Source organism: Adelges cooleyi, unplaced genomic scaffold (genome assembly GCF_023614345.1).
Source record: "Adelges cooleyi isolate 19-005CV unplaced genomic scaffold, UGA_ACOO_1.1 ACOO_flye_CR_arks_rails_tigmint_CR_PRNA_167, whole genome shotgun sequence".
NCBI lineage: Eukaryota > Metazoa > Arthropoda > Insecta > Hemiptera > Adelgidae > Adelges > Adelges cooleyi.
Genome location: NW_026095824.1, coordinates 80,004 through 104,109, shown reverse-complemented (window position 1 = coordinate 104,109; position 24,106 = coordinate 80,004). Strand labels below are relative to the sequence as shown.

Genomic DNA, 24,106 nt, shown 5'->3' with positions numbered 1-24,106 from the left:
ACAATATATTATACTTATATACAATAATACACACCGATACGATAAAATATACTCGTATAGATACAGAAGTCATATTATATACAGGATATACATGCTAACAGGATGTTCAAATTGACACATAAATAAAAATTAGAAGTGGAGAAGAATGTGTAATACAACAACGAAGTAAAATAACAACGCAAAAATACAAATTCATTAACAAAAAGTGACAAAAAAAAGAAGATAAACAGATTTTAAGATACTAATTTTTGACCATCGAAATCGTGAGCTATCGAGTTTTCAAAATAAAATCAAGATTAGCTTAGCGTTTATAGTTTCACAGAATCAATATAATAAAAACTAATAGATAAATAGTACTCATAGAATAATTTTAATAATTTTTTTAATTGTATAATTGACTGATATATAATTTAACTTTATGTTACACATTGGAATAACCCAAATAAAAACCATATTTCCTTGTTTGCATATAAATAAAAGTAAAAAACTTATAACACAAATAAGTGACAAATAACAAAATTGTCAAGCATGCAAGTAAAACATCCAACAATAATATTTCATACCAGGTTAAGTCAAAGGCTTTAGACTTCAAATGAGGCGATCCATTGTGACGAACTACGTATTCTGTCCAATACACAACTGATTTTTTTAATGATATCGGGCGGTCCCTAAATATCTTCGAAACTTTTTTGGCGTTGCACGAATATCTGAAATAAGTAGGTACATTAATATCATACTAAACATGTTTAACCGATTAGCTAAGTAATTTTAAAAATATATTCTCGAAATAATTTAAATCCCCAGATCATTCATCCGTTGAAATAAGATATTATTGTGATTTTATTATTTGAGTCATATAATCAAATAGTTTCTCACAATAAACAAATAGTTTCTGGATAAGCGAATCCGTCTAGAAACCGTCATCATCATCTCATGTAGGCAGCGTTGGGCTTTAAAGACCCGTTAAGCTGATGATGATAAATAGTTTACCTAACTACTGATTGTAATATCAATTTATTGTACATTGAAACTATACAATGTAATAAGAGATTACTTTGTATTATTAATGAGTTCATGCACAGACTTCAAAATTTGAATTTCAGTGACACTCATCAAGTCTAATGAAGTAGCCATTCCGACGGCTTCGAGATTGGCCAGGTTCCTTGGTTGGTCGGAAAGCATAGGAAACCCAAGCATTGGTACTCCAAAGTCAATAGCCTCATATACTCCCGAAATTCCTCCATGCCCAATAAAAAGCTTTATATTTGGATGTGCTGAAATGATATAAAAATAGTTTTCTGTGTATTGTTATAGAAAAAAATTAAGAAAATGCAAAAGGGATATAATGGAAATTCATGTAAGAAAGGAAACCGGGTATGTCCAAACCGATATAGGGTAGCAAGTAATCGCGAGCAAAATAGCTATTTACCGAGTATGTCACGTTGTGGAAACCATTTTTTCGCCATAACATTGTCCGGTTTGTCTTCCATTTGATTTTCAAATTTCCACAGTATTCTCTGGGGTAGTTGTCCAAGGGCTCGTTTAAATGATTTTTGTATGTGCTCCGGTAGTTTTGACATGGATATTGTCGATCCAAACGAAAAGTAAATTACACCAGCCGGAGAATTTTCAATGAATTTTAGTATATCCTGTAAGATAACAATATACTAAAGACTATGGTTTTGATCAGTACGAAAGTACGAATAATGATTATCACTAGAACCTCTAGGTAATACAAATATTTTAAATTGTATTCAGTATATTCAAATTGCGTCGTATTTTTTTTTTAATAGTGCTAAAAAATTTTAGTTAAGAAGTATTTAATATTGCAAAAATAAAATATTCATGTATAGCCTACAGCCTTATATAACTGTGGCGTTATTATATTAAAAATAAAAATTTTAATATGAAATTATAAAGCATTATTAAAATATGGACATGGATATAATGTAATAAAGTATTTAAAAAAAATCCTTTAACACAAATTATGTATTATTTTTTAATTTTAAGTTGCTTTTTAAATATTTCATTATTTTATTTCTTAACTATATACAGTGATACTTTTTAAGTGATACACTAAACAATATCTTATTTGGAGGCAGTTAAAAATATAAATGTATGTAAAAAATTGAAATCAGATTGTATAAAAACACAAAAAAAAAATTGTCAATAACTAATTAAACCCCGTGAGTTATTGAGTAGATCGCTTTAAAAAAATCACCCTGTATATCAACAAGTGTTGTTCTAGATTTTCTTCTGCTTTTTTTTCCCTCAAGAATATTTTTTTGTATGTTGGGCGCATTTTATTATATATCATGATGCCAAATGTTCACCAAAAAATGTTTTTTAAATGTATGTTTAACACTATTTGATTTGAGTGCTAATATTTAACTATACAAAATAAAAACATTATACACACAAAGATACATTTGTAATTATTTACTTTCGGTATTGCTTTTGGCTCGTTCAGATGTATACCACCGATATTTATGACGTTTGGCATTATTGGTCTGGCTGGTTCAATTGATAAATCACTGTTGATAAATATAGCGGATGGCATGACCGGTTCGATCGTTGCCGAATTCTTAACAATTGTAGTCTCCGCCAACCAAAAGAAAAATATGCTTTGGAGGGCGATTGCAGCGTTTTGAAATCGTTCAGTGAAGCCTTTGGGCGTGCTATAGGGTGAATATAAAGTCGTCACGTACGCAGGGTTGGGTTCTTCTCCCACGACTGGAGACTCATAGAACAAAGAGGACCATGGATAAATGTATATCAAAGGTAAATTCAAAATTCTCGCTATGCCCGAAAAACAATCTGAACCTGTATTTTCGGAGATGATTATGTCAAATTGGTCAGAGTTCGTGGACGATGAGGCGTCATTAATAATATCTTTTAACCTGGTGTGCGAGTAAAATTCGTCACACAATTGTTTGTTCATTTTTCCGCCGTTCATCGCTCCATTTCGTATACTACCAAAATCTTTAACCCGTTTAGCGAGATCCATATCCACTTGCGACCATTCCCGATTGCCCGCCGTATCGATTTCGGTGTAGTTTTCATTGTTCCCGTTTAAAAATGGTGTGAATACTGTTACATTGTGTCCCTCGTCGGTCAACGAACGGAGCACAGCTGTCATAAAATACCAGTGACTTTTAGCTGGCAAGGGAGCAACGGCTAAGACACGTAGAGTTTGTGCTGTTCGTAATGATAATAGAAAGCACAAAACACAAATGAGAAAATTATATGAACTTCCAGACATGATAATGATTAACCGACTAGTAGTTACTATACAACTGTTGTAGGTAATTGTAGGTTGTATGTTCTTATTAAATGCCCTGTAAATTACGTTACACGATATATATCATAATTACCTATATCTTAATATTAATTAACTTGAAAAATAAGATAACCTAATCTCTGATTGGTATGTAAACAATAGTGTTAAAAAACAAACAAATTTATAATAGTCAAATACGTTTAATCAATACTTGTATTATTCGGTTATGGCTTAAGCTAAACTATATGTTGTAATACTATAATATTATGGTTGGTAGAACATTGAGTTGTGTTTTATCACGTGATTAATGAAACTTAAGTATTGTTCTTGTTAAGTACCCGGCCGATTTTGACGAATCTCACATCGACGAATGCAGTACAAATGGTTATATAAGATTGAGTCACTTCCTATCTCAGAAAAATTAAACGGAAAGAGAAAACGTATACGCCAACTGATACTACTAAGTCAATTTATTACTGGCTATAAATAATTGTTTATTTTAAAAAATGTACAATACTCATAAGTGCTTTTTTCAAACAACGGCCTTTTTATTTAATGATATTTTTTTTTGAAAATATACTACAGGTATACTTTTATTTTAAATTAAACATGTGTGTGTGACTGTATTTAATTATTGCGAATACATAAGTTGTAAAAGTCAAGTACCCACTGATATCATATTGTAATCCAATCAGTTAATTTTATTTGTACAAATATGAACATAAATATTTATGACCATTTTGTGCTTGAGGTTTTTTCGGATACGTTTAGTAGGTTAATATTCTAATAATTTTATCGTGTATTCAATTTGTACATCATCTGGGTTGCGCTATTCTCGATGAACTTTGGCTATAGGACCATAAAAATATTTGTATACTTTTTTTAATTGGCGAAAGGCCAAGTACGAAATAAGCAAAAGTGCTGCAACTATCGCGCCGATAACGTCCAATAACATGCACTGGTACCAGGTGAGATCGAGCGCTTTGGATTTCAAGTGTGGCGCTCCTTTGTGTCTAAGAACGTATTCGGTCCAATACACTACTGACTCTGCCGGTGACATCGGACGGTCCTTGAAACGGTCCGAGGCCGCTTTAGCGTTGCTCGAATACCTGTAGTCAACAAATACCGGTTTTGAGCCTAAGGACTTTCATTAAATGTCGTTTCCAAAAAAAAAAAATATCTCACTCAGATAGTACTCACGTATCGTTATTGATCAGTTGTGTAACGGTGTTTAAAAACTCGCTTTCCGTCATCGTCAAAAGATCCAAAGATAAGGCCATGCCGGCGTCCACCAGGTTGGCTATGTTCTTCGGTTGATCAAAAAACAAAGGGAAACCCAACACGGGAACTCCGGCGTCCACGACCTCGTAGAGTCCGGATATTCCTCCGTGACTTATGAACAGCTTTACTTTGGGATGCACTAAAGTCAATAAAAATGATTAGCTTAGATATAAGTGTTATACCAACGCATTTATCGACGTTAACCTAAAATATCCCGTTGTGGCAGCCACTTGACCGTCATCACGTTTCCCGGTTTGCCGTTCATATTGCCCTCATACTTCATCAAAACTCTTTGGGGCAATTGACCAAGCACTTCAATGATAATCCGTTGGATGCGTTCGGGCAGCGTCGAAACCGATATTATCGAACCCAACGTGAAAACAATTACTCCGCTAGCCGAATTTTCAATAAACTCCAGTATATCCTGAAGCACAGAATCGAAATCTATAAAACTTAATTTAATTATACGGTATGCAGTTTAAAAGTTTATAGGTGCTACGCTGACTTTTATTATTTAAGTACCCGAAATGTGCGGCAGATGTAATTGCCGATAGTAATTTAGATCAGTATTTGGAATATTTACTAAAAACGTAGTCATTTGCGTTAACGTTCAATTAAAAAAAAAGGACACGTTCATTTAGCCATTTCCTAAATCGATACATAAACGTGTCAGGATATTTTATAATCAATCGATAATATGTGCAATGTGAAGTTCGGCAAAAGCTTTAGCTATTTCGAGGTTGTCAATAGTTTCTGACATACAGATTCATTAAACCTCTTCTCATCAAGTAACTATTTTGAATATTAAAAAATAATAATAAATCGAATTACGATTTTTAAACTTATAATTGAAAATTATTGTTTTCACTGCCCCATAAGGCTGATTTTATTTCTAGTATAAGATAAAAAAATTAATCAATATTATTTGATTTAGGTATTTTTACTGTAGTCAAGCAGTGTTTTGTAATTTAATAACATACTCTTTATCATTATGCAGCCGTTAAGACTAAATGTTAATGTAACAAGGTCTAAACAAAAAGCAAATTTACATATTACCTAATCTTAAATAGTTATGGACGAATGAATATCGTTCACGCTTTACCTCTACCAAATACTGAACGCGTTATTTCCAGACACTAATTTTCACTCACCGACGGTATGGGTCGCGGTCGGGTCAAATGGATGCCACCGATCTGCACGGCATTAGGGGGCAAAAGCCGAGCGGGTTCGGTGATAAAGTGCGTATTCAGGAAAACCAAAGACGGGACGATCGGTTTAACCAGTTCATAAGGCTGCGGGTCGAATGTGCGATCCACGTACCAGCGGAGGACCGCCGAATGCACGTATGTGAGCACATTGAAAAACCGTTCCTGAAATGATTTAGGGAAGCCGCCGAAAGAAGTGAGCAGATGGGAGACGACCGCCGGGTTGGATGCGGTTCCATAAATCGACGGTTCCAAGTCGGTGAAGAGCGGTGTGGGACTCATGAATATGAGCGGTACGTTCAGTAAACGTGCATAATAAGCTGCGCACTGGGAACCGTACACTTCGGATATGACCACGTCGAACTGGTGTCGTCCGGTGGCAAAGTCTTTCCATTTTGGATGTCGATGGACGGCCTTGCAGTTAGTCTTGGTAAAATTCACAATGGATCTGACCGACTTGGAAAGGCCGTCAAAATTGTTCAACATTGTCATGGCGTCAACATCGACCACTACAGGTTTACCCAGAAATGGGGTCACGTCAATTTCTGTGTAATTCTCGCGGTCACCGTCCACAAACGGCGTGAACACGGTCACGTTATGACCGCCGTCGGTCAGCGCGCGCAATACGGCCCTAACGTACGTCCAATGACTCTTACCCGCCGTTGCCACTGTGGACAGAACGTTGGCCGTCGTGATCGGCCTACAGACGGATAAGACCACAACGCATAGCAACACCTGCAATTGAATTCTCCACACTTTCATCGTTAACATGAATGCACAAATAAACGGGAAAAAATAAACGTTCTCTTGAAAACCCGTATAAGACACTGCGAAAAAAATATTCTATTATAATAAATTAATGAAACTATCGCCTATGATGCCTACCATCAATTAGTTTTTATACCTCGATAAGAAATAAAATAAATGTCAAGTGATATAAGGTAAAAACCTACCTTAAGTGCAGATTTATCTATAAAATATTTTTATTAAAACATACGTTCTCAAATTTTTACTAAGTTAAAATATTTACCCAACATTTTTTATTGGCGCTGGTTTAACATTGAAGTGTTCTAGACTATATTTTTAAACTTTTAATCTCGTGATGATTTTGTGTTATCTATATAAATTTTAAACAATACAAATAAAATGCATTCGGGCGCGCTCAAGTTAATTTTTTTATTCATATTAGTTAAAATTTCAAATCTATAAAAAAATATGCAAGTATTGTAATGAAAGAGTAGATAACCAAACAAATAAGACCTGTTCACAAATCGTTTTTTTTTTATTAAATACCTATTTACCTATTTCGAAAAATACATTTCAATAATGTAAAATACATTTTACTTACAAATAGGTATACAATTTTAAGACTCCAGAAAAATAACTAATAAAAAAATATTTCTTTAAAGTCTCATTTTACATTTAACGTAATGTTTTTAAAATTATTGTATACTTTACAATTTATCTACATTTTATATTTTTAGGTGTTCTATAAGCGTTTCTTTTTTAACTATCCCTCCCTTAAAATACATACATACATGGTGTTCCACAAGGACCTGACAAATAAAAAACCTTTTGTTCTAGTTAATAATTCTAAGATTTTTTTTTTAATAATTTACACTCACTTACGCTAAAAACACTACAGTTCGTATTACTTTTACCAATTTTACTTTATTCAATAATTTTTTTAAAAAAATTTCAAGATAACCCATTTTACTGAGAATTTTGACTCGTGGATAACCAGTTTTAGATCATTACTTTTAAAGTTTTAAAAAGTTAAAGGGTAGAATGTGGCATGATGTAAGCGTGATCTGCACACATTACTCTACCACACTCTACCTCCCATCCTACACTTTAAACTTAAATAACTTTAAAAGTAATTATCCAAAACTAGTTGTTGACCAGTAAAAGTTTTCATCAAATTATTCTTAATAAAATAGATATTTTGAATTTTTAAAAAATAATTGTAAAAAGTAAAACAGTCAAGAGTAATACAAACTATACTGTTTACATCGCAAAAAAGTATAAATTAATTTAAAAAAAAAAAATGTTAAAAATATTCACTAGAACAAAAATTATTTCATTTGTCAGGTCTTTGTGGGACACCCTATATATAAGGTAAAACCAACATTATTAATCAGGCTGGGGAGGTTTTACCTAAATTTTGTTTTTTAATAAATAAAAAAGTTATTTCTCTCTAATAACAATAAGTCCAAAATAGTTTATAGTATTTGGAATAGGACATGTGTTTTCAATTCAGTGGCGTAGTTACCGTTGGAATAATGGGGCAACCACCCTTTGTTTTGGGCGCAATTTTACGATATTTGCATACGTATATTATAGGGCATGAGCAAATGTTTTGTAATCGATCATCTATTAGATTGAGTATTTAAAAAAAATAGTATTTTTGAATTCTAACTAATGATTAGTAATGGAATATGTAAACTAACTACTCGATTACTATATTAGGTTACTCATTTAGTAAACTAATAGCAATTAGTTCAATTATTCTTTTTTTCCTTATCACAACTCATAGTGTTAAAAATCATTAAACAATTTTTTCTAGTTTTTTTTATAATTAATTGTTATTTAGTTTAATTTTTGCGCAAACATATATGTAGAATGTAGAAGTAAATTATAATATATTTTATAGCCTATATTATATGGACATATATGATGTATATTATATATATATATATATATATATATATATATATATATGTACAAGGTGTCTCATAAAGATAAGACAAATGAAATAACTTATATTCTAGTGAATATTCTTACGATTTTTTTTTTTTATTAATTTATACTCATTTGTGCTATAAGCGCCACGTTTTTTATTGCACTTATCTATTTTATATATAGATAACCATTTCATTCAGAATAATTTTTAAAAAAGAATGTGTATTTTTAATCATCCATTAAAAAGTTATATGAATTTGAAAGTAATGAAAATTAAAAAAATTACCTCCACGTTTAAAGGCGGTATCACACCTACGTCGTCTGTTGTGTCGTTAGCCAGAAATCGTGATCACGGTACAGTAATGCCAACGCATTTTTAAAAACTTTTAAAACAATATTCATTCGTACACTAACCGTTCGTTTGTCTTTAATAGATTATCGTTCAAAAATACGGTTTTTTCTTGTTGATCGAAAAACCAGTAAATAAATAATTCGTACACGAATATTTCGTTCATATTTTAGATCAAGTTCAAAAATACACCCCCAGACACTAATTTTTACTCACCGACGGTATGGGTCGAGGTCGCGTCAAATGGATGCCGCCGATCTGCACGGCATTAGGGGGCAAAAGCCGAGCGGGTTCGGTGATAAAGTGCGTATTCAGGAACACCAAAGACGGGACGATCGGTTCAACCAGTTCATAAGGCTGCGGGTCAAAAGTTCGTTCCACGTACCAGCGGAAGACCGCCGAATGTACGTATGTGAGCACATTGAAAAACCGTTCCTGAAATGTTTTAGGGTAGCCGCCGAAAGAAGTGAGCTGATGGGAGACGATCGCTGGGTTGGATGCGGTTCCATAAATCGACGGTTCCAAGTCAGTAAAGAGCGGTGTGGGACTTATGAATATGAGCGGTACGTTTAGTAAACGTGCATAATAAGCTGCGCACTGAGAACCGTACACTTCGGATATGACCACGTCGAACTGGTGTCGTCCGGTGGCAAAGTCTTTCCATTTTGGATGTCGATGGACGGCCTTGCAGTAAGTCTTGGTAAAATTCATGATGGATCTGACCGAATTGGAAACGCCGTCAAACCTATTCAACATTGTCATGGCGTCAACATTGACCACTACAGGGTATTCCAGAAATGGGGTCACGTCAATTTCTGTGTAATTCTCGCGGTCACCGTCCACAAACGGCGTGAACACGGTCACGTTATGACCGCCGTCGGTCAGCGCGCGCAATACGGCCCTAACGTACGTCCAATGACTCTTACCCGTCATTGCCACAGTGGACAGAACGTTGGCCGTCGTGATCGGCCTACAGACGGATAAGACCACAACGCATAGCATCACCTGCGGTTGAAGTCTCCACACTTTCATCGTTGTATGAATTTGTCGAATGCAAAAAAAATTGGAAATAATAAACGTTCTCTTGAAAACCCGTATAAGACACTGCGAAAACAATATTCTATTATAATAAATTAACGAAACTGTCGTTTATGACGCCTATCATAACTTCTTATACCACCATAAGCAATAAAATAATTTAAAAAAAGATAAAAACGTAGTTATCGTTTATTACATCGAGTATTTTTAATGTCAAGTGAATCAGGCAAAAACTACTTTAAGTGCAGAGCTATCTATAAAATATTTTTATAAAAACAAATAAAACCTGCTCAGAAATCAGTTTTTTTTAAACTAATACCTATTTACCTATTTCGAAAAATAAATTTCAATATTTGATTTTACTTACGTACAAATAGGTATACAATTTTGAAACACCGAAAAAATAACAAGTAAAAAAATATTTCTTTATGGTCTCATTTTACAGTTTACGTAATGTTTTTAAAATTATTGTATACTTTACAATTTGTCTACATTTCATATTTTTAGGTATCCTATTAACTTACCCTTCTCTTAAAATACATACATACATGTTGTTCCACAAGAACCTGTCAAATAAAAAAACTTTTGTTCTAGCGAATACTTCTAAGATTTTTTTTATCATTAATACTCATTTGAGCTTTAAACACTACGGTTTGTATTACTCTTAACTGCTTTACTTCTTCAATAATTTGTTTTTAAAAATTTCAAGATAGCCCATTTTACTGAGAATTTTGACTGGTCGATAACCAGTTTTGGATTATTACTTTTAAAGTTATTCAAAGCTAAAAGGTAGGATGAGGGTGGAGTGCGGTAGAGTTATTTTTATCTGCACACATTTACTCTACCTCCCATCTTAAACGTTAAACTTAAATAAATTTAAAAGAAATTATCCAAAACTAGTTGTCGACCAGTAAAAGTTTTCATCAAATTATTCTTAATAAAATGGATATTTTAAATTAAAAAAAAAAAAAAAAGACCCAACGATTAAGAGTACTACAAATCATGGTGTTTATAGCGCAAATGTGTATTTCCGTAAGTTAACCGTTACCAAATGTTTAACTTGAGAATATTCTTGAGACAATGATGTATTAAAAAAACACCCACGCCATCACCCCTCCCAACTACAATACACACACACATCTTATTGTGCAGGAATGAATGTTTATATACTACTCGTGCTTTGAAAACAAAATAAAATTGAAAAACATAAAAACATCAAAGCATCCAAAGCTTCAAATTCTTCTGCATCTGAATAAATAAAGGAGTTGGTTTTAACGTTCACATAATAATAAAACATATATTATACTATCGTTATGTTATGTACGGCGATGTAAAATGTTATGTTGTTTTGTAAAATCAAGTAGTTGTATTCGCACGTTACCAAAACAAAACCGATAATATTTTAATTTAAAAATTATAATATTTTCAGAATTAACTAATTGGTTAATATTGAACTTGATCGTTCGATTGACGTGAATAGTTTACACGTGCATTGACTATGGTATTAAAGACAATTTTGATTTTATTGTCAATGACTGCATCTATCGTAGAACCCGAACCGACCAACATTGTTGATCAGCTGCATTGTTATTTTTCGAGGTATGTACACAGTTATTTTATGCGAAACGCTTATTACTTTAAAAAAACGTTCGAGAGGAAACCGGGTGATAAATTAAACGTTCAACAATTAATCGAGTACGGCGTTGCTGTCAAATCACACGGTAAAGTAGTCATGGCCATGCTCGATGAACTGAGGCACGCCAATAATAACAATAATGACCATTACCCGAAAGATTTGTTGACAGCGAATTTTTATTTGAATAACATCTACGATACCGTGCACATAGGAATCGTAGAAAACGAGCCGGGCGCTGATGGTTTGAATAAAAACGTGCATTATAAAATCGGATATAAATTATACAATGACTATATTGCGAACCACTTATCGGAGTTCATGAAAGGCAAGTGCCACGAAGGTGTACACGAAACACCCCAGACCGACCACCGTCTGAAAGCGTTAAACAAGCTGACGCCTAAGAAGCGCGACATTAGACGTATGAAAAAACGAGAATTTCTCCACACCCTACAACAAACCTTACCGCGGTTGTATATGATTTTCGGTTCAACCCTAGCCCGACATACGTACTTGGATTTTCATCCGAAATATTTGTTATTTCACCAATTGTTATCGACAGGGGACGACCAGGAGACTGTAAATGGCAATCTCACAGTTGGCAATAATAAAATCCACCTGTTGCGAGACGTGGTCACCAACTGGAGGTTCAAAAACGGAATCCAGGCGAAAATATCCGATCTATACGTGCACATGAAAACCGTATTCGAACCCGGTTTGGTGCGAGTCTTCCAGAAACAAGTACTGGCGGCCGCGTTGCATCCTGTGTTTATGCGTACCGCCACGTATATACACCTGGTGCACAAGGTATTCTATCCCGGCAACAACAAAGTCGACGACGTGGATACGAGAATTAGCACCTACGAATGTGCAATAAACTCTTTGGGCGAAACCTTACTCGGCAGTATAGACGAATTAGTCGGTTTAAAATTGTTTCCGAACAGCGTGCAAAAATACTTGTATGATTTTCTGAAAGAAATTTCGACCATGGTAAAATTTCCAAAAAAAAAATTCTTGCAATTAATAACGAAACAATGGATTTCGTGGCTTTTGAACTCGTGTTCTAGACCGATGGAGCATATCGAGTTAGAGTTTTATAACCCAACCGAATTGTTCGAAATAGACACGAATAGTAAAGTAAAGGAACTCTTCGAAAACACTAAACAGGACATACAAGATTTAAGCCAGTACGTCAAAACATTAGAAAATTATAAGGAAGCGTTCCATGTTGTTGTTCGAACCATCGACAACGAAGATATGTTTGAATTAAAGCCAATCGACCTACTAATCAACGACTGGGTAAGATAAAAAGCCCATGATAAATTAAAAATTATTTTGGTTAAGACTTCATAGGGTAGCCATGTAATCCGGATCTACAAATTATATCAAATTCATAATGTTATTGTGTGGTAATAGGTATGTGAGCGATGAGAATACACAACGTGGACACGCGATATTTTGTTACTCAATTTAATCCAATGTCTGTAATTTTAAATAGTTAGGTAGCCATTTAATTAGGCTAACTATAATTACATTAAGTCTACGCGTGTATCTAACAAAATATTTTAAAACAAAAATATTATGTAAAATCAAACAAGCTTTATTTCGCTGTACCTACAAATTAAAGAACAAAACATTAAATGAAACTTGTATTATTCAAGAAAATCCAAAACAGCAAACCGTAAAAGCATATAAACTGAAAAAGAATAACTGATAAAAGTATTTAACTAACTTTATTAATACAATTTTGAAAAAATAGACTTGAGAATTTTAATTAATTTAACGAATTAAAAAAGTCAACATATAAAGCCACTATATCATTAATTTAACAGTAAGCTTACCATGCATAAATGCATTAAATATTTTCAATTATATTATTGTTTATTAAATTCAATAACAACAGACCTGAAACATTACGCACTATTTGTATTTTACTAAAAATACAGCTGCAAAAGCGTATATTATATTTGTTTTTATTTTTTAGGTTATGACAATAACGCCGTTCGTGGAGAAACAAAATCTATGAAGTAAAAACATTCTACCTAATATTTATAGGTAATTAAAATTTCTATGAATAAATAAACAACATAATAAAATGAATTGATTTTGATACGATATTTAAAGTTTTGTACTCTAAAGTTGTTGATCTTATCCAAGATATTTAATAGATTCTAGTGAAATTAAATTATTATAAAAAAAAATTATCGTATTAGCTTTACGTTCGTGTTCGTACAGCAGGAAAATTCAGGGTATTATTTTATTATACCGCATCTCCCAAAGACAACGGCCTAACTGCAAAAAGTCGAATTTTACAAGAATTGAATCCCCAAAAATATTCAACAAATTCTGCACTTAGGTCTTTAAAACGACTGTCGTTGTTTTTAGGGAGCTGCGTTATAATATATTAAGGTGTGCGTTAATTTTGAAATTTTTAAAACTTCTCCTGCAATGTTTTCTGCTTCTACTTAATATCAATTGAGTAGAAGCAGTCTGTACAATTGGTAGTAATTACGTGACCCATTTATTGGCCTATAAACATAGTTTTATTAGTACAGAAATATGATTCGCCTATCTTACTGTATTCAAACTACACTACATTTTATGAATAACAACGAATACATCTAACAATTAAGTGACCCTATTGTATTATAATATTATCCGGAATCATAATGCCCTTGAGCCTTATTGGGCCTTGGGTATATAATATATATAACGCATTTGACATTTTGTTAAATTAATTTAGATACAAGACTGTTATCTACTAAATATATCAACAAATTATTTTTTTTTGTTTGTAAATATTCAATACTACTATATATTGTAAAATATGATACAAATATAACTTACATTTTTACAATGAAATAGTATCAAGTACGTAACCTACAATTTGAAAACAACATCCGAATAATTTGTATTACTAACCTTTTGGTAGTTTATAGATCGCTCTCTGGCCTTGACTCTGGTCAATAATCCTGCATGCAATGCCAATACTTAATTAATAATTATGTGTATCTACGATTCTGTTTTTTTTTTAAATTTCATATTTTACATAGATCTACTTAGTACATATATAATGACTAATGATAAACACTTAACTAATGGTACAATATTTAGGTGTTTATCTCGATTTTGGTGGGGAAGGAGTAAACTTTAATGTTAGCCTTAAGTTTTAAAAAGTACTTTTTAAGCAGGATGGTTGATTTACAAACTTGCTAGATTATAAAATGATCCATAGAGATATTATCATAGGTTCAAGAAGAAAAAAATAAAAAAATAATACCATAACATCATTGTAAAATAATCAGACCTAGGTTTTGAATATTTTTGAAATTGGATCCAACTTGTTATGCATAGTTATCCAATAAATTTGACCAAATTATTGGTGTATTTTTATTGTGCGTTGTGACCCCTAAAAATAAAATTGTATAACTAGGCTATCTATAAAATACTATTGAAATATTATATTTTGAGATTGTTAAACAGTTTATAGTGTTTGAATAATTTAAAATAATACAAATCCAAGATGGTAGCGCTTAGCAAAATGAAATATTCAATATAATATTAAAAATACATATTTTTGGGTATTGAAGAAGTAAGTATAGCGGCTACAAACCTATTTTACTGGTGGTGCAAATCCAGGCAAACATTATTTTTCAATGGGACATCTATATTCTACCTATGCTAAGTAATAAATATAAAATTGAAATGTGACGGTATTTGATAATAGGTACTCGGTATTTTTCTCATTCGTCCTTATAACAATTTACAAAAGTACAAATATTAATTACTATAATTCAAATAGAATTTTCTGTTTCTTTAAACTACGGGCAAGGCACGCCTGGGGTAAATCAAATTGTTTAGAAAGGCATTCGCCTCATCCTAATGCCACCGCGTCACTGTAACGTACCTACTGTGGGTATAGTTTGCTAAATTATATTTGTAAAATTCAATTAACAAAAATGTGTTCAACGAGAAGGGCAACATTGTTTAAAATTTCGAAGTGTCAATAATTATTAGTATTGTACGTGGCTGTAAATAAATATCAGTGGTCGGTAGACGAATTTATTGGCCGCGAACGTTAAAAAATGACATATTTAAGTTTTAACCGATATTTTTTTAATAACGCGGCGAGTTCGTTAACCCCATTTTCTGGCATGCCCTAAACGTGAAGACGGCAGTATGTACTATGTAGAAACGATTTTTTTTTGTTTAATGAATTTGTATACATTTTCCCCTGAAGCACTTATCTGAACACTGTAGATCAAGCTAGCGGTAGCTGCGGTACAGCAGCTGCTGTGGTTCGCCAATCAGTTTTGTCGTGGCCGCTTCTGTTTGGTCGACAATGCATTGTTGTAATACATGTATTTTTTCATAATGGATATCTAATCAAAAAAAATAATAACTATCACTATCGATGCCTGTACCGTGGCGTGGGTCGATTCTTTGACCTACGAATAAGAAACGCAATTACGTATTTTTCTATAAAAAAATAGTACACGTGGAAATATTTTGGCAACATTTTTGAAAAACAACGCTGACGAGACAATAACAATATTTGAAAAAAAAAATTCTTACGCGCATTTCGGTCTTTTGCGGTACGCTCACTATCGATAGTTGTAAACATCGATTGTAGACGCTAATCAATTACAATTGCATTACAAAGGAGATAACGATATTTCCGTTCGGGTTTTTGTGTTGTGGTGGACACGAGTATACAACATACAACGTCACCTCACCTCGCTCACGAACTACTTAAGCTACCCACACTTGTTCACTTTTACCCGTTGCCTGTAACGGTTTAGATCTCGCCAGCAGCTCTCGATCAACAATTGTACTTTGTCTCTGTGCATGCCACCATCTTCATACAGAATCATGACTTTGGCGAAATGGGCAATTGTGCCGGTGACGGTATTCGTTATTATCGCGGTTGTGTACAGTCAAGCGTCCGAGGACGAGAAAAGAGGACCAAAAGTCACAGATGTCGTAAGTAAATAATGTAGTAGCTAAACACACATGCCGTGTTTGTACCCGGTTACCTTTGTGGTAAAACCCATTGTCTATTGATCATTGTGCATTTGGCCTCACAATGCCGGTTCTATACAAACAACAAACGGGTCGCTTTAATAAATCGTGCGCGTGTTTGTTTGTGCACAGGTGTGGTTCGACATCCAAGTGGGTTCCGACAAGCCAGAGAGAGTGGAAATCGGTCTGTTCGGCAAGACTGTTCCCAAAACGGTTCAAAACTTTGTCGAACTAGCGCAGAAGCCAAAAGGTGAAGGTTACAAGGGCAGCAAGTTCCACAGGGTCATCAAAGATTTCATGATTCAGGGTGGAGACTTCACCAAAGGAGATGGAACCGGCGGCCGTAGCATTTTCGGCGAAAGATTTGAAGACGAAAACTTTAAGCTCAGACATTACGGCGCCGGTTGGTTATCTATGGCTAACGCTGGGAAAGATACCAATGGATCTCAGTTCTTCATTACTACTGTAAAAACCTCCTGGTTAGATGGACGCCATGTTGTGTTTGGAAAAATTATTAAAGGAATCGTAAGTATTGTTTACCAAGTTCCTAATATACTGTTATTTAAACAAATTAATTATTAATGTCGCTTTTTTTTTTAATTTGTTATACAGAAAACTATTAAGAAAATTGAAGCTACCAAAACAGACTCGAGAGACAAGCCCGTTGCTGATGTTACAATTGTCGATTCCGGTCATAATGCCATTCCAGAACCATTCTCAGTTAGCAAGTCTGATGCTACTGAATAAATCAATTACCAATTAAAAACATTACCTGATAATGATTGAGCATTGTATGTTATTGAATGCATTAAATGTTCAATGGTAGTTTTTATGCATTTTATAACATCACTTACTTAATATTTAAGTGAGATCAACAAATTGAACAAATCTATATTGTAAACAAAACTCAATAGTTACACATATTATGCTACTTATTTTTTTTTATAGTTTTAGTAATTCGATTTTGTATGATTGTTAAAATTTTAAAGAACTAATATCTGTATTTTTTTTTTTTACAATTTTTACTTGTTTATTATAAATAGTACACTTTTTCTCTACATAAATAATTATTTGTTTTACATTATTATATTCTACTATAGCATATCACTAATACCGGGACGTCTATATTCTCGTTTCTTATAAGGTCGACTATTGCCGTAACTAGCTGCTACCATGTTATCCTGATAATTATTATTCACTGGTCGCTCAACCATTTTGACATCTGTACACAGGATCGAATCTAGTGTCTAAAAAAAAAATAAAAAATTGTAAATAATAGGTGAATGATGCAATAGTGATACAAAAAATCATTTATAATTTTTGTTTTTTATAAAAAGAGTATTAATTTCTTAACTTACTGTTTCTGAAATAATGTTTAACTCTTCAAATTGACTTAATATTCTCTCCAATTCCAATGAAATTTCCTTGCTTTCTTGTTTCTCAGCAGTACTTTTCACAATGTCAATCTAAATTTAAAAAAAATAATTTATATAGTATTACATAATATGATGCATAGAACTAAATCAATCGTACAAACTGAATAATATATATATATATGTTTTATAATTAATATTTATTTTATTCATATTTAATTATAAAATACTTATGGTACAACAATAATTTTCACAGATGATATTAATTAAAAGGAACGGAAAGCGCTATTTATTAAGAGATTAAGAAATCTAAAATTTACTGTATTAAAAATACATTAGTACCTGGGTATCTTAATAACTGACAAGCCTTAAATAAAAACAATTTTGTATAATTTACATAATATATTTTTAAATATTATTTAAAAGTATATATCGATACCTTAAAGCACACAAGTGATGTGTCGGACTTGTGTGCTTTAATGTATTTATATAATATGATATATTTATACATAATAGTTACAGTAGTTGTAAATCTACATACTTTACTTTAAAGTTTTGATAGGTTTATTTATAATAAAATATTTTATTATTTTTTATTGTAATTAATGTAATTTAGGAAAAAATTATGGACTTTTTAAGCAAAGAACAAAGATGATTTTTTCATTGACAAACTACTCATTATTATTTGCAGATTACAAAGGTATCAATACTGCATGGTAGATATCTAGTGATGAAAAAAATAAAAATAAATTATTACTATAAATTTAAAGTCAGTATTAATCTGATTCAAATTTTAAAAATGTTATATAAATTTTAATACAAATTACAAGACTTAATTAAACCACTTTATAAACTATAAAATGTTTACTTTAAAAAAGCAATGCTATAAATAAATGTATAGGTATGTAAAACAATTTAATATGATTTAAATAAAATAGTATAGATTAAAAAAAATGTAGTACAAGTACGTAATATTATTAATGCAGTACATTTTACTTTTAAGTCCTACTCTTTGTACAGTATATGAAAACCGAAAATTTATAAAGACTACAATAATAAAATATAAAGAGTGGGGAATTTTATGGCATTTTACCAATAAGACAAAAATAAAAATGTATTCATTTTATTTTTATGTTAAAGTACAATGGCCATACGTAAAAATTATAGTCATATGATCTTTTATTTTACATAGGATAACAATGCTATTTGTTAGTATTTGTATGACAATAATTTAGATTTTTTTATTAAAATAAAACCATTTAGACATTTAGAGGTCGAAGGTAATAAAAAATTACTCTTTATACTGGCTGTGAAAAAAATTGCAATATTTTGAAATTGTAAGCAAACATCACAATGACATGTGCTCCCTCTGTTTACTTGATACTATGTTGTAAAAAGTTTTTATAATTTAAATGAAACAAATGTAGCTAAGAAGTCTGCCGAACCATTGCTAAGGTTATTTATACAGCTACTAGACCCTGATTGATCTATCTATTAAGAAGCACATCAGTTGGTATATGTTTCGGCATTAATTTTTTTTTTCAGCCTAATTTGTATTTTATATATCACTTAGCAGTTGTCTACTATAAAGACTAGATTAGGACTATAGCTATACTAATTAAATTTTAATAAACAATTGTAATATTAATTTAAGAAATCACTAAATTGTTAATATATTTCTACTGCTACTATCATTTAATATTTATACTCTGCGCCATGAGAGAAGTAACCCGTTGCTCGACCGAAACGCGTCCGATTCCGCGCATCGCCACCGATAGGCCACACCCACGGTCGGCGGCGGCGCTGCATATATAGGGTGTATTATAACGTAAACTCGATACAGTGTGTCACAAGTCATAAGACTCACGTCTTACGTCTTTGAACCACGCGCTTGCGTTTACTGTTGAATTATTACATTATTATATTATTATTATAATAATAATATAATAATAAATAATATATTATATATTATATAATAAATATTAAATTTATATTTAATTTAAATATTCTTTAGTTCTAATTTATATAATTAAGTTATACACGAAGGTTTGGGATGCGTCATTTCTTTGCCTGTACACCAAAAGTCGGGACGCGGCTTTCCTTTGCCTGTACACAAAAACCTCTGATCTCACTTGACCTGGTTGTAAAAATATGTTATAATAATAACATATTATATTATTATAATAAATAAAATAATAATATAATAAATTATATTAATTTATAAATATAAATATTTATATTTATAAATTATAATAAATAATATACTCTATATACAATCACTCTGTATATCGTCTGTTTCGCGCTGTATGCACGCCTCAGCGCGACATCGAATGGCACAAAGTGGGGGAAATGGGGCCTCAGGACAGTTGTGGCCGTCAGTCGTGATGCGCGAAACGGGTTACTTCTCTCATGGCGCAGAGTATATATAAAACAGAATGATTACTTACAACATCTCTACAAAATGTTTGTTTCACGGCATTATTAAAGCTGTCTGAAGGCCGATCTAAAGACAAAACACTTCTAAGTATAGGAAGTGCATCATGAATTCTCCCCAAGTCGCATAGTGCAACAACCTTTATGTTGCGCAGTGTCACATACACCTGATTTCGTACAGTTGAAAGTACTTCAATTGCAATATGAGGACTATTTTGGTTCAAAGCATTGGCAGCGAAAAACGTAACAGTTTTTCTAATAGGAATGTGACCAGCTTCTTGTTGTTCGGTCCATAATTTGCAAGCATATTCAAAACTTTCTGCTGTGTTCTTAAAATAAAAGTTGCAAAATTAATACCCAAATATGAAGCAAAGTTTTTATGGTAATTATTAATATTTGCAATATTACAATGTTATTGATAAATATGTATCTCTTACGAGTTTGTAACAGGCGGCAAATACCAACATCATTACTCCTTTGGGAAATTTCGCTATTTGTAACTGTCGCTCTTGAATTGTTTTGTATGCACTCAAAATTTCATCATATTTTCCATTTATGAATAATAAATCCATTAAAATTTGATACGATGTTAAATGATTGAAAAATCCTTCCAATTCTGGTTCATAAAACATCTAAGGGTTTATATAAAAATGAATATTCTTAAAAATTTTAACATTTAAAATGGTATCATTATAAAGACAAGGTATGTTAAAAATAAAACACAGTAAGTGTCTTTTTTTTTTTACTTACTTTCAACGCAAAATCAGGTTTATTAAGATGATAAAACATACGCATTACAACAGGGCCAAATGTAAAATTTCCAAAACGCAATCCTTTATTTTGTTGGTTAAACCTATTGTATAGATGTAAGTTATTAAAATGATAACTTTGAAAAAAGTTACAATAATTTATTTTATCACAAACTTTTTCATCATTTGTTCAACAAGTTTTAATTCAACTTCATTATCATCAATCATATGCACAATTTGTTTCAAATCTTCAGTGAATATAAGACTGGTAGATTCTGGAATAGCAAATGATTGCATGCGCTCCAAAAATGTCTGCTTGTCGACATCACTATATTGACTGCTTAGTTTCTCTCTATAATATTGGTACTTATCTAATCCTAGGGCAGCTGGTTCATACAAATTACGTTTACCTGAAGAAAAAAAACAAATATATAAGATATGTATATAACAAAAAATGCTTTAACAAAATTATAAAATATATTAACTTTTTATTATTATTTTTAAAGGGCCTACATTTACATCTGTGTTTTTTATCAAAAACAACTACTTCTAATTTAACCCTACTCTATAACACGTAATCGGACAATAGGTTAGAAAACAAATATAGATTTTTCAACACTAGCTTGATGTATCGATCAAAGTATATTTTTAGTTTTTAATATAATTGTAGAATTAAGTACCTGGTAAAGTAAGAAAAATTACAAAGATCCCACACAAGATAATAAATACAACATTTTAAAACAAGTTCCTCAAAATTACATGTATTTATAATAGTCACACAAAATGGATGCATTTCTTAAAAATAAAAACAAAAAATCACAATTGTAGAAAAGTTGCTACAACACAATCATAATCACCATTATATAATCTGCAAGATTGTTAGAATTTTACCTTTGAATACTAAATTCCTCATAATTAAATTATTAACTTAAATTAAATTTCTGTACAAATTTACTATACCAGATATCCTTTTTTTACCAAATCATAGTGTTTTTTATGTTGATTATGAATCTGAAGTCAAAATCGATAGGCCATTCTAGTTCCATAGTTATAGCTACTTGGAACTTGCATATTTCGGCTGCAGCTAATTTTTGACTTCAGATTTGCAATCAGCATAAAAAACACTGTATGGCAAAAAAAAAAGTGTCCAGTAATGGAAATTTATACCTATATTTCTACTGTAAATTAAGCCTTGTCTACATATTATTAACTTTGTTACTAAAATTTTACACTACCATGGTTATTATAGGTTATTTAACACATTTATGATTTAGCTTCATTACACAGTAAATGAGCAAACACAACAAATTTACTAAGGTGTGGAAACTGGAAAGGGATTAAGTAACAGTACCTACGTAAGTTGCTATCAGTCTTAAAATTTTTTTTATTAAAGCGAGCGTAAAATTAATATCTCAAAGGAATCCGTTTATCTTTAAAATTTCTTTAAGAACTTACATATAACATTCTGTAACACTTTGGTGGAATTCAATCCATTCCTGTATAGATTAGCAATTGATTTTGAAAACATTACACTTAAATCTTTATATTAATAAAAATGCAAAATCTTAACAAAAAAACTGGATGAGTAGTTGTTATTTTTTAATATTGGCAGAAACGACCAGAACTCAGCAAATTATACTTCAATATTAATCAATTTTTATGTTTTTTCGAGTTTAGACTAAGGAAATAAGAATAGCAGATTCAAATCGATCAAAAAATATAATAATGAAAATATCCCATGGGCCATGGTATATTTTTGAGGTTAAATTATAAATCTTTTACCGGTTATCAAAAGAAAAGAAACCAGATAGCATAGATATATATAATTATTATATATATCTGTGCCCGATAATGATAACTGATACCTGTTATCAATTTTTTTGTAATTTATCATTTGCATGAAACGTAGACCATAATAACTATTAATTATTATGAAATATGGACCATATTTTGATAATTGGTAATGTGATTTGTAACGTAGCTTGAATTTTTCTAGCGCGTAATACCATATACTATATAGTTTTTAAGAGGACGCCACACCGGCCATTTCTAAGAAGTAAAGTATAGGCAATTTTTCGAAAATTCATAATTTAGAGCTTGAACTATAATGCATACTTATTAAACAGTAATGAGGATACTTTGTTGATTGCCATTTTTTTTTTGTCAGACTATGACAGTCATTTCTATAGGATAAATTACAATTTTTTTCCTTCAAAACTGCTTTGCGCGAATTAATTTTTCTCAGGCATCATATATAGTTAAGGAAAGAAATTCATACATATTATTTATGACAAAATTATCTGTGTTCCATCATCGGTATTTTTTCAATACACCTAATACAATCAACGCTATATCATTTTTAAAAAAGTTCTTTCTTAATTAATTAATTATTCATTAACTGATTGAAATATTAAAAATGGACGATGGTAGAATACAGACAATTTTGTTGTCTATGTTATGTGAAAATTTGGTTTCTTAGTTTTGATTACAGCTTTTGTAAAATTAAACCGCGCAAGGCGGGTTTTTTGAAGAAAATAAAGGGTGTGTGACGTCCTCTTAACTAATTATATAAACTGTGCCTGTTATTAATATTTTGATAATTTGATGGAAATTTCAAAATTCTGCTTACATTATTCAATTCAAATATTTTAACTGTGAACTTAAAAACTATTGTAGATACACTGATCATTTTCATATAATTAATTATGTTCAAATATCACAAAGTTCAAAAATGATATTTTACTGTTTAATTAATGCAAACAAAGTAATTTAACGTTTAAAATATTTATGAACTTATGAACAACTGTAATTGTTTTTATTACAGATTTCTCTGTTGAAATATTCATACTACGTTAGTTATTCATACATTTTAATATAGTGTCAAACGACATTACATTAGTTTTTGTAGTTTGATTAGGTTTTCCACAATGAGACTTCTTGTCAATACATAAGTACTAATATTAAAAGAACTAACAATATTAAACATTTAGTTTTTATTTTTAAAATACATAGTTATGTTTATTTTCCAAACTTACCTTGAGGCTTGGCGTAAACACAAGAT

The 24,106-nt window shown here is 31.4% G+C and overlaps 5 protein-coding genes across 6 annotated transcripts; 2 read left to right on the top strand and 3 right to left on the bottom strand.

Moving 5' to 3' along the window:
- Positions 1-322: 322 nt before the first annotated feature.
- LOC126832862 (UDP-glucosyltransferase 2-like) lies at positions 323-3,368 on the bottom strand. Its single transcript, XM_050563880.1, has 4 exons — positions 2,444-3,368; positions 1,430-1,649; positions 1,055-1,274; positions 323-707 (listed from the first exon to the last, which is right to left on the bottom strand). Exons 1-4 carry the CDS (start codon positions 3,260-3,262, stop codon positions 422-424), a joined length of 1,545 nt encoding a protein of 514 aa, XP_050419837.1. The 5' UTR covers positions 3,263-3,368; the 3' UTR covers positions 323-421.
- A 124-nt stretch (positions 3,369-3,492) lies between these two features.
- On the bottom strand, positions 3,493-9,944 carry LOC126832863 (UDP-glucosyltransferase 2-like). Of its 2 annotated transcripts, none has more exons than XM_050563882.1 (4): positions 9,014-9,944; positions 4,766-4,985; positions 4,481-4,700; positions 3,493-4,389 (listed from the first exon to the last, which is right to left on the bottom strand). In XM_050563882.1, the coding sequence occupies exons 1-4, from the start codon at positions 9,827-9,829 to the stop codon at positions 4,110-4,112; spliced, it is 1,536 nt and encodes a 511-aa protein (XP_050419839.1). In that variant the 5' UTR covers positions 9,830-9,944; the 3' UTR covers positions 3,493-4,109. The 2 variants fall into 2 exon arrangements, with proteins under 2 accessions (XP_050419839.1, XP_050419838.1); XM_050563881.1 differs by lacking the exon at positions 9,014-9,944 and adding an exon at positions 5,713-6,657.
- A 1,422-nt stretch (positions 9,945-11,366) lies between these two features.
- Positions 11,367-13,494, top strand: LOC126832912 (uncharacterized). Its single transcript, XM_050563952.1, has 2 exons — positions 11,367-12,767; positions 13,453-13,494. Exons 1-2 carry the CDS (start codon positions 11,367-11,369, stop codon positions 13,492-13,494), a joined length of 1,443 nt encoding a protein of 480 aa, XP_050419909.1.
- Positions 13,495-16,140: 2,646 nt separating this feature from the next.
- On the top strand, positions 16,141-17,557 carry LOC126832781 (peptidyl-prolyl cis-trans isomerase 5). Its single transcript, XM_050563724.1, has 3 exons — positions 16,141-16,451; positions 16,623-17,015; positions 17,103-17,557. Exons 1-3 carry the CDS (start codon positions 16,317-16,319, stop codon positions 17,235-17,237), a joined length of 663 nt encoding a protein of 220 aa, XP_050419681.1. The 5' UTR covers positions 16,141-16,316; the 3' UTR covers positions 17,238-17,557.
- On the bottom strand, positions 17,506-22,798 carry LOC126832780 (pentatricopeptide repeat-containing protein 2, mitochondrial-like). The gene is made up of 7 exons (XM_050563723.1): positions 22,501-22,798; positions 21,221-21,455; positions 21,047-21,149; positions 20,734-20,928; positions 20,311-20,625; positions 17,849-17,956; positions 17,506-17,737 (listed from the first exon to the last, which is right to left on the bottom strand). The coding sequence occupies exons 1-7, from the start codon at positions 22,571-22,573 to the stop codon at positions 17,585-17,587; spliced, it is 1,182 nt and encodes a 393-aa protein (XP_050419680.1). The 5' UTR covers positions 22,574-22,798; the 3' UTR covers positions 17,506-17,584.
- Positions 22,799-24,106: the final 1,308 nt, after the last annotated feature.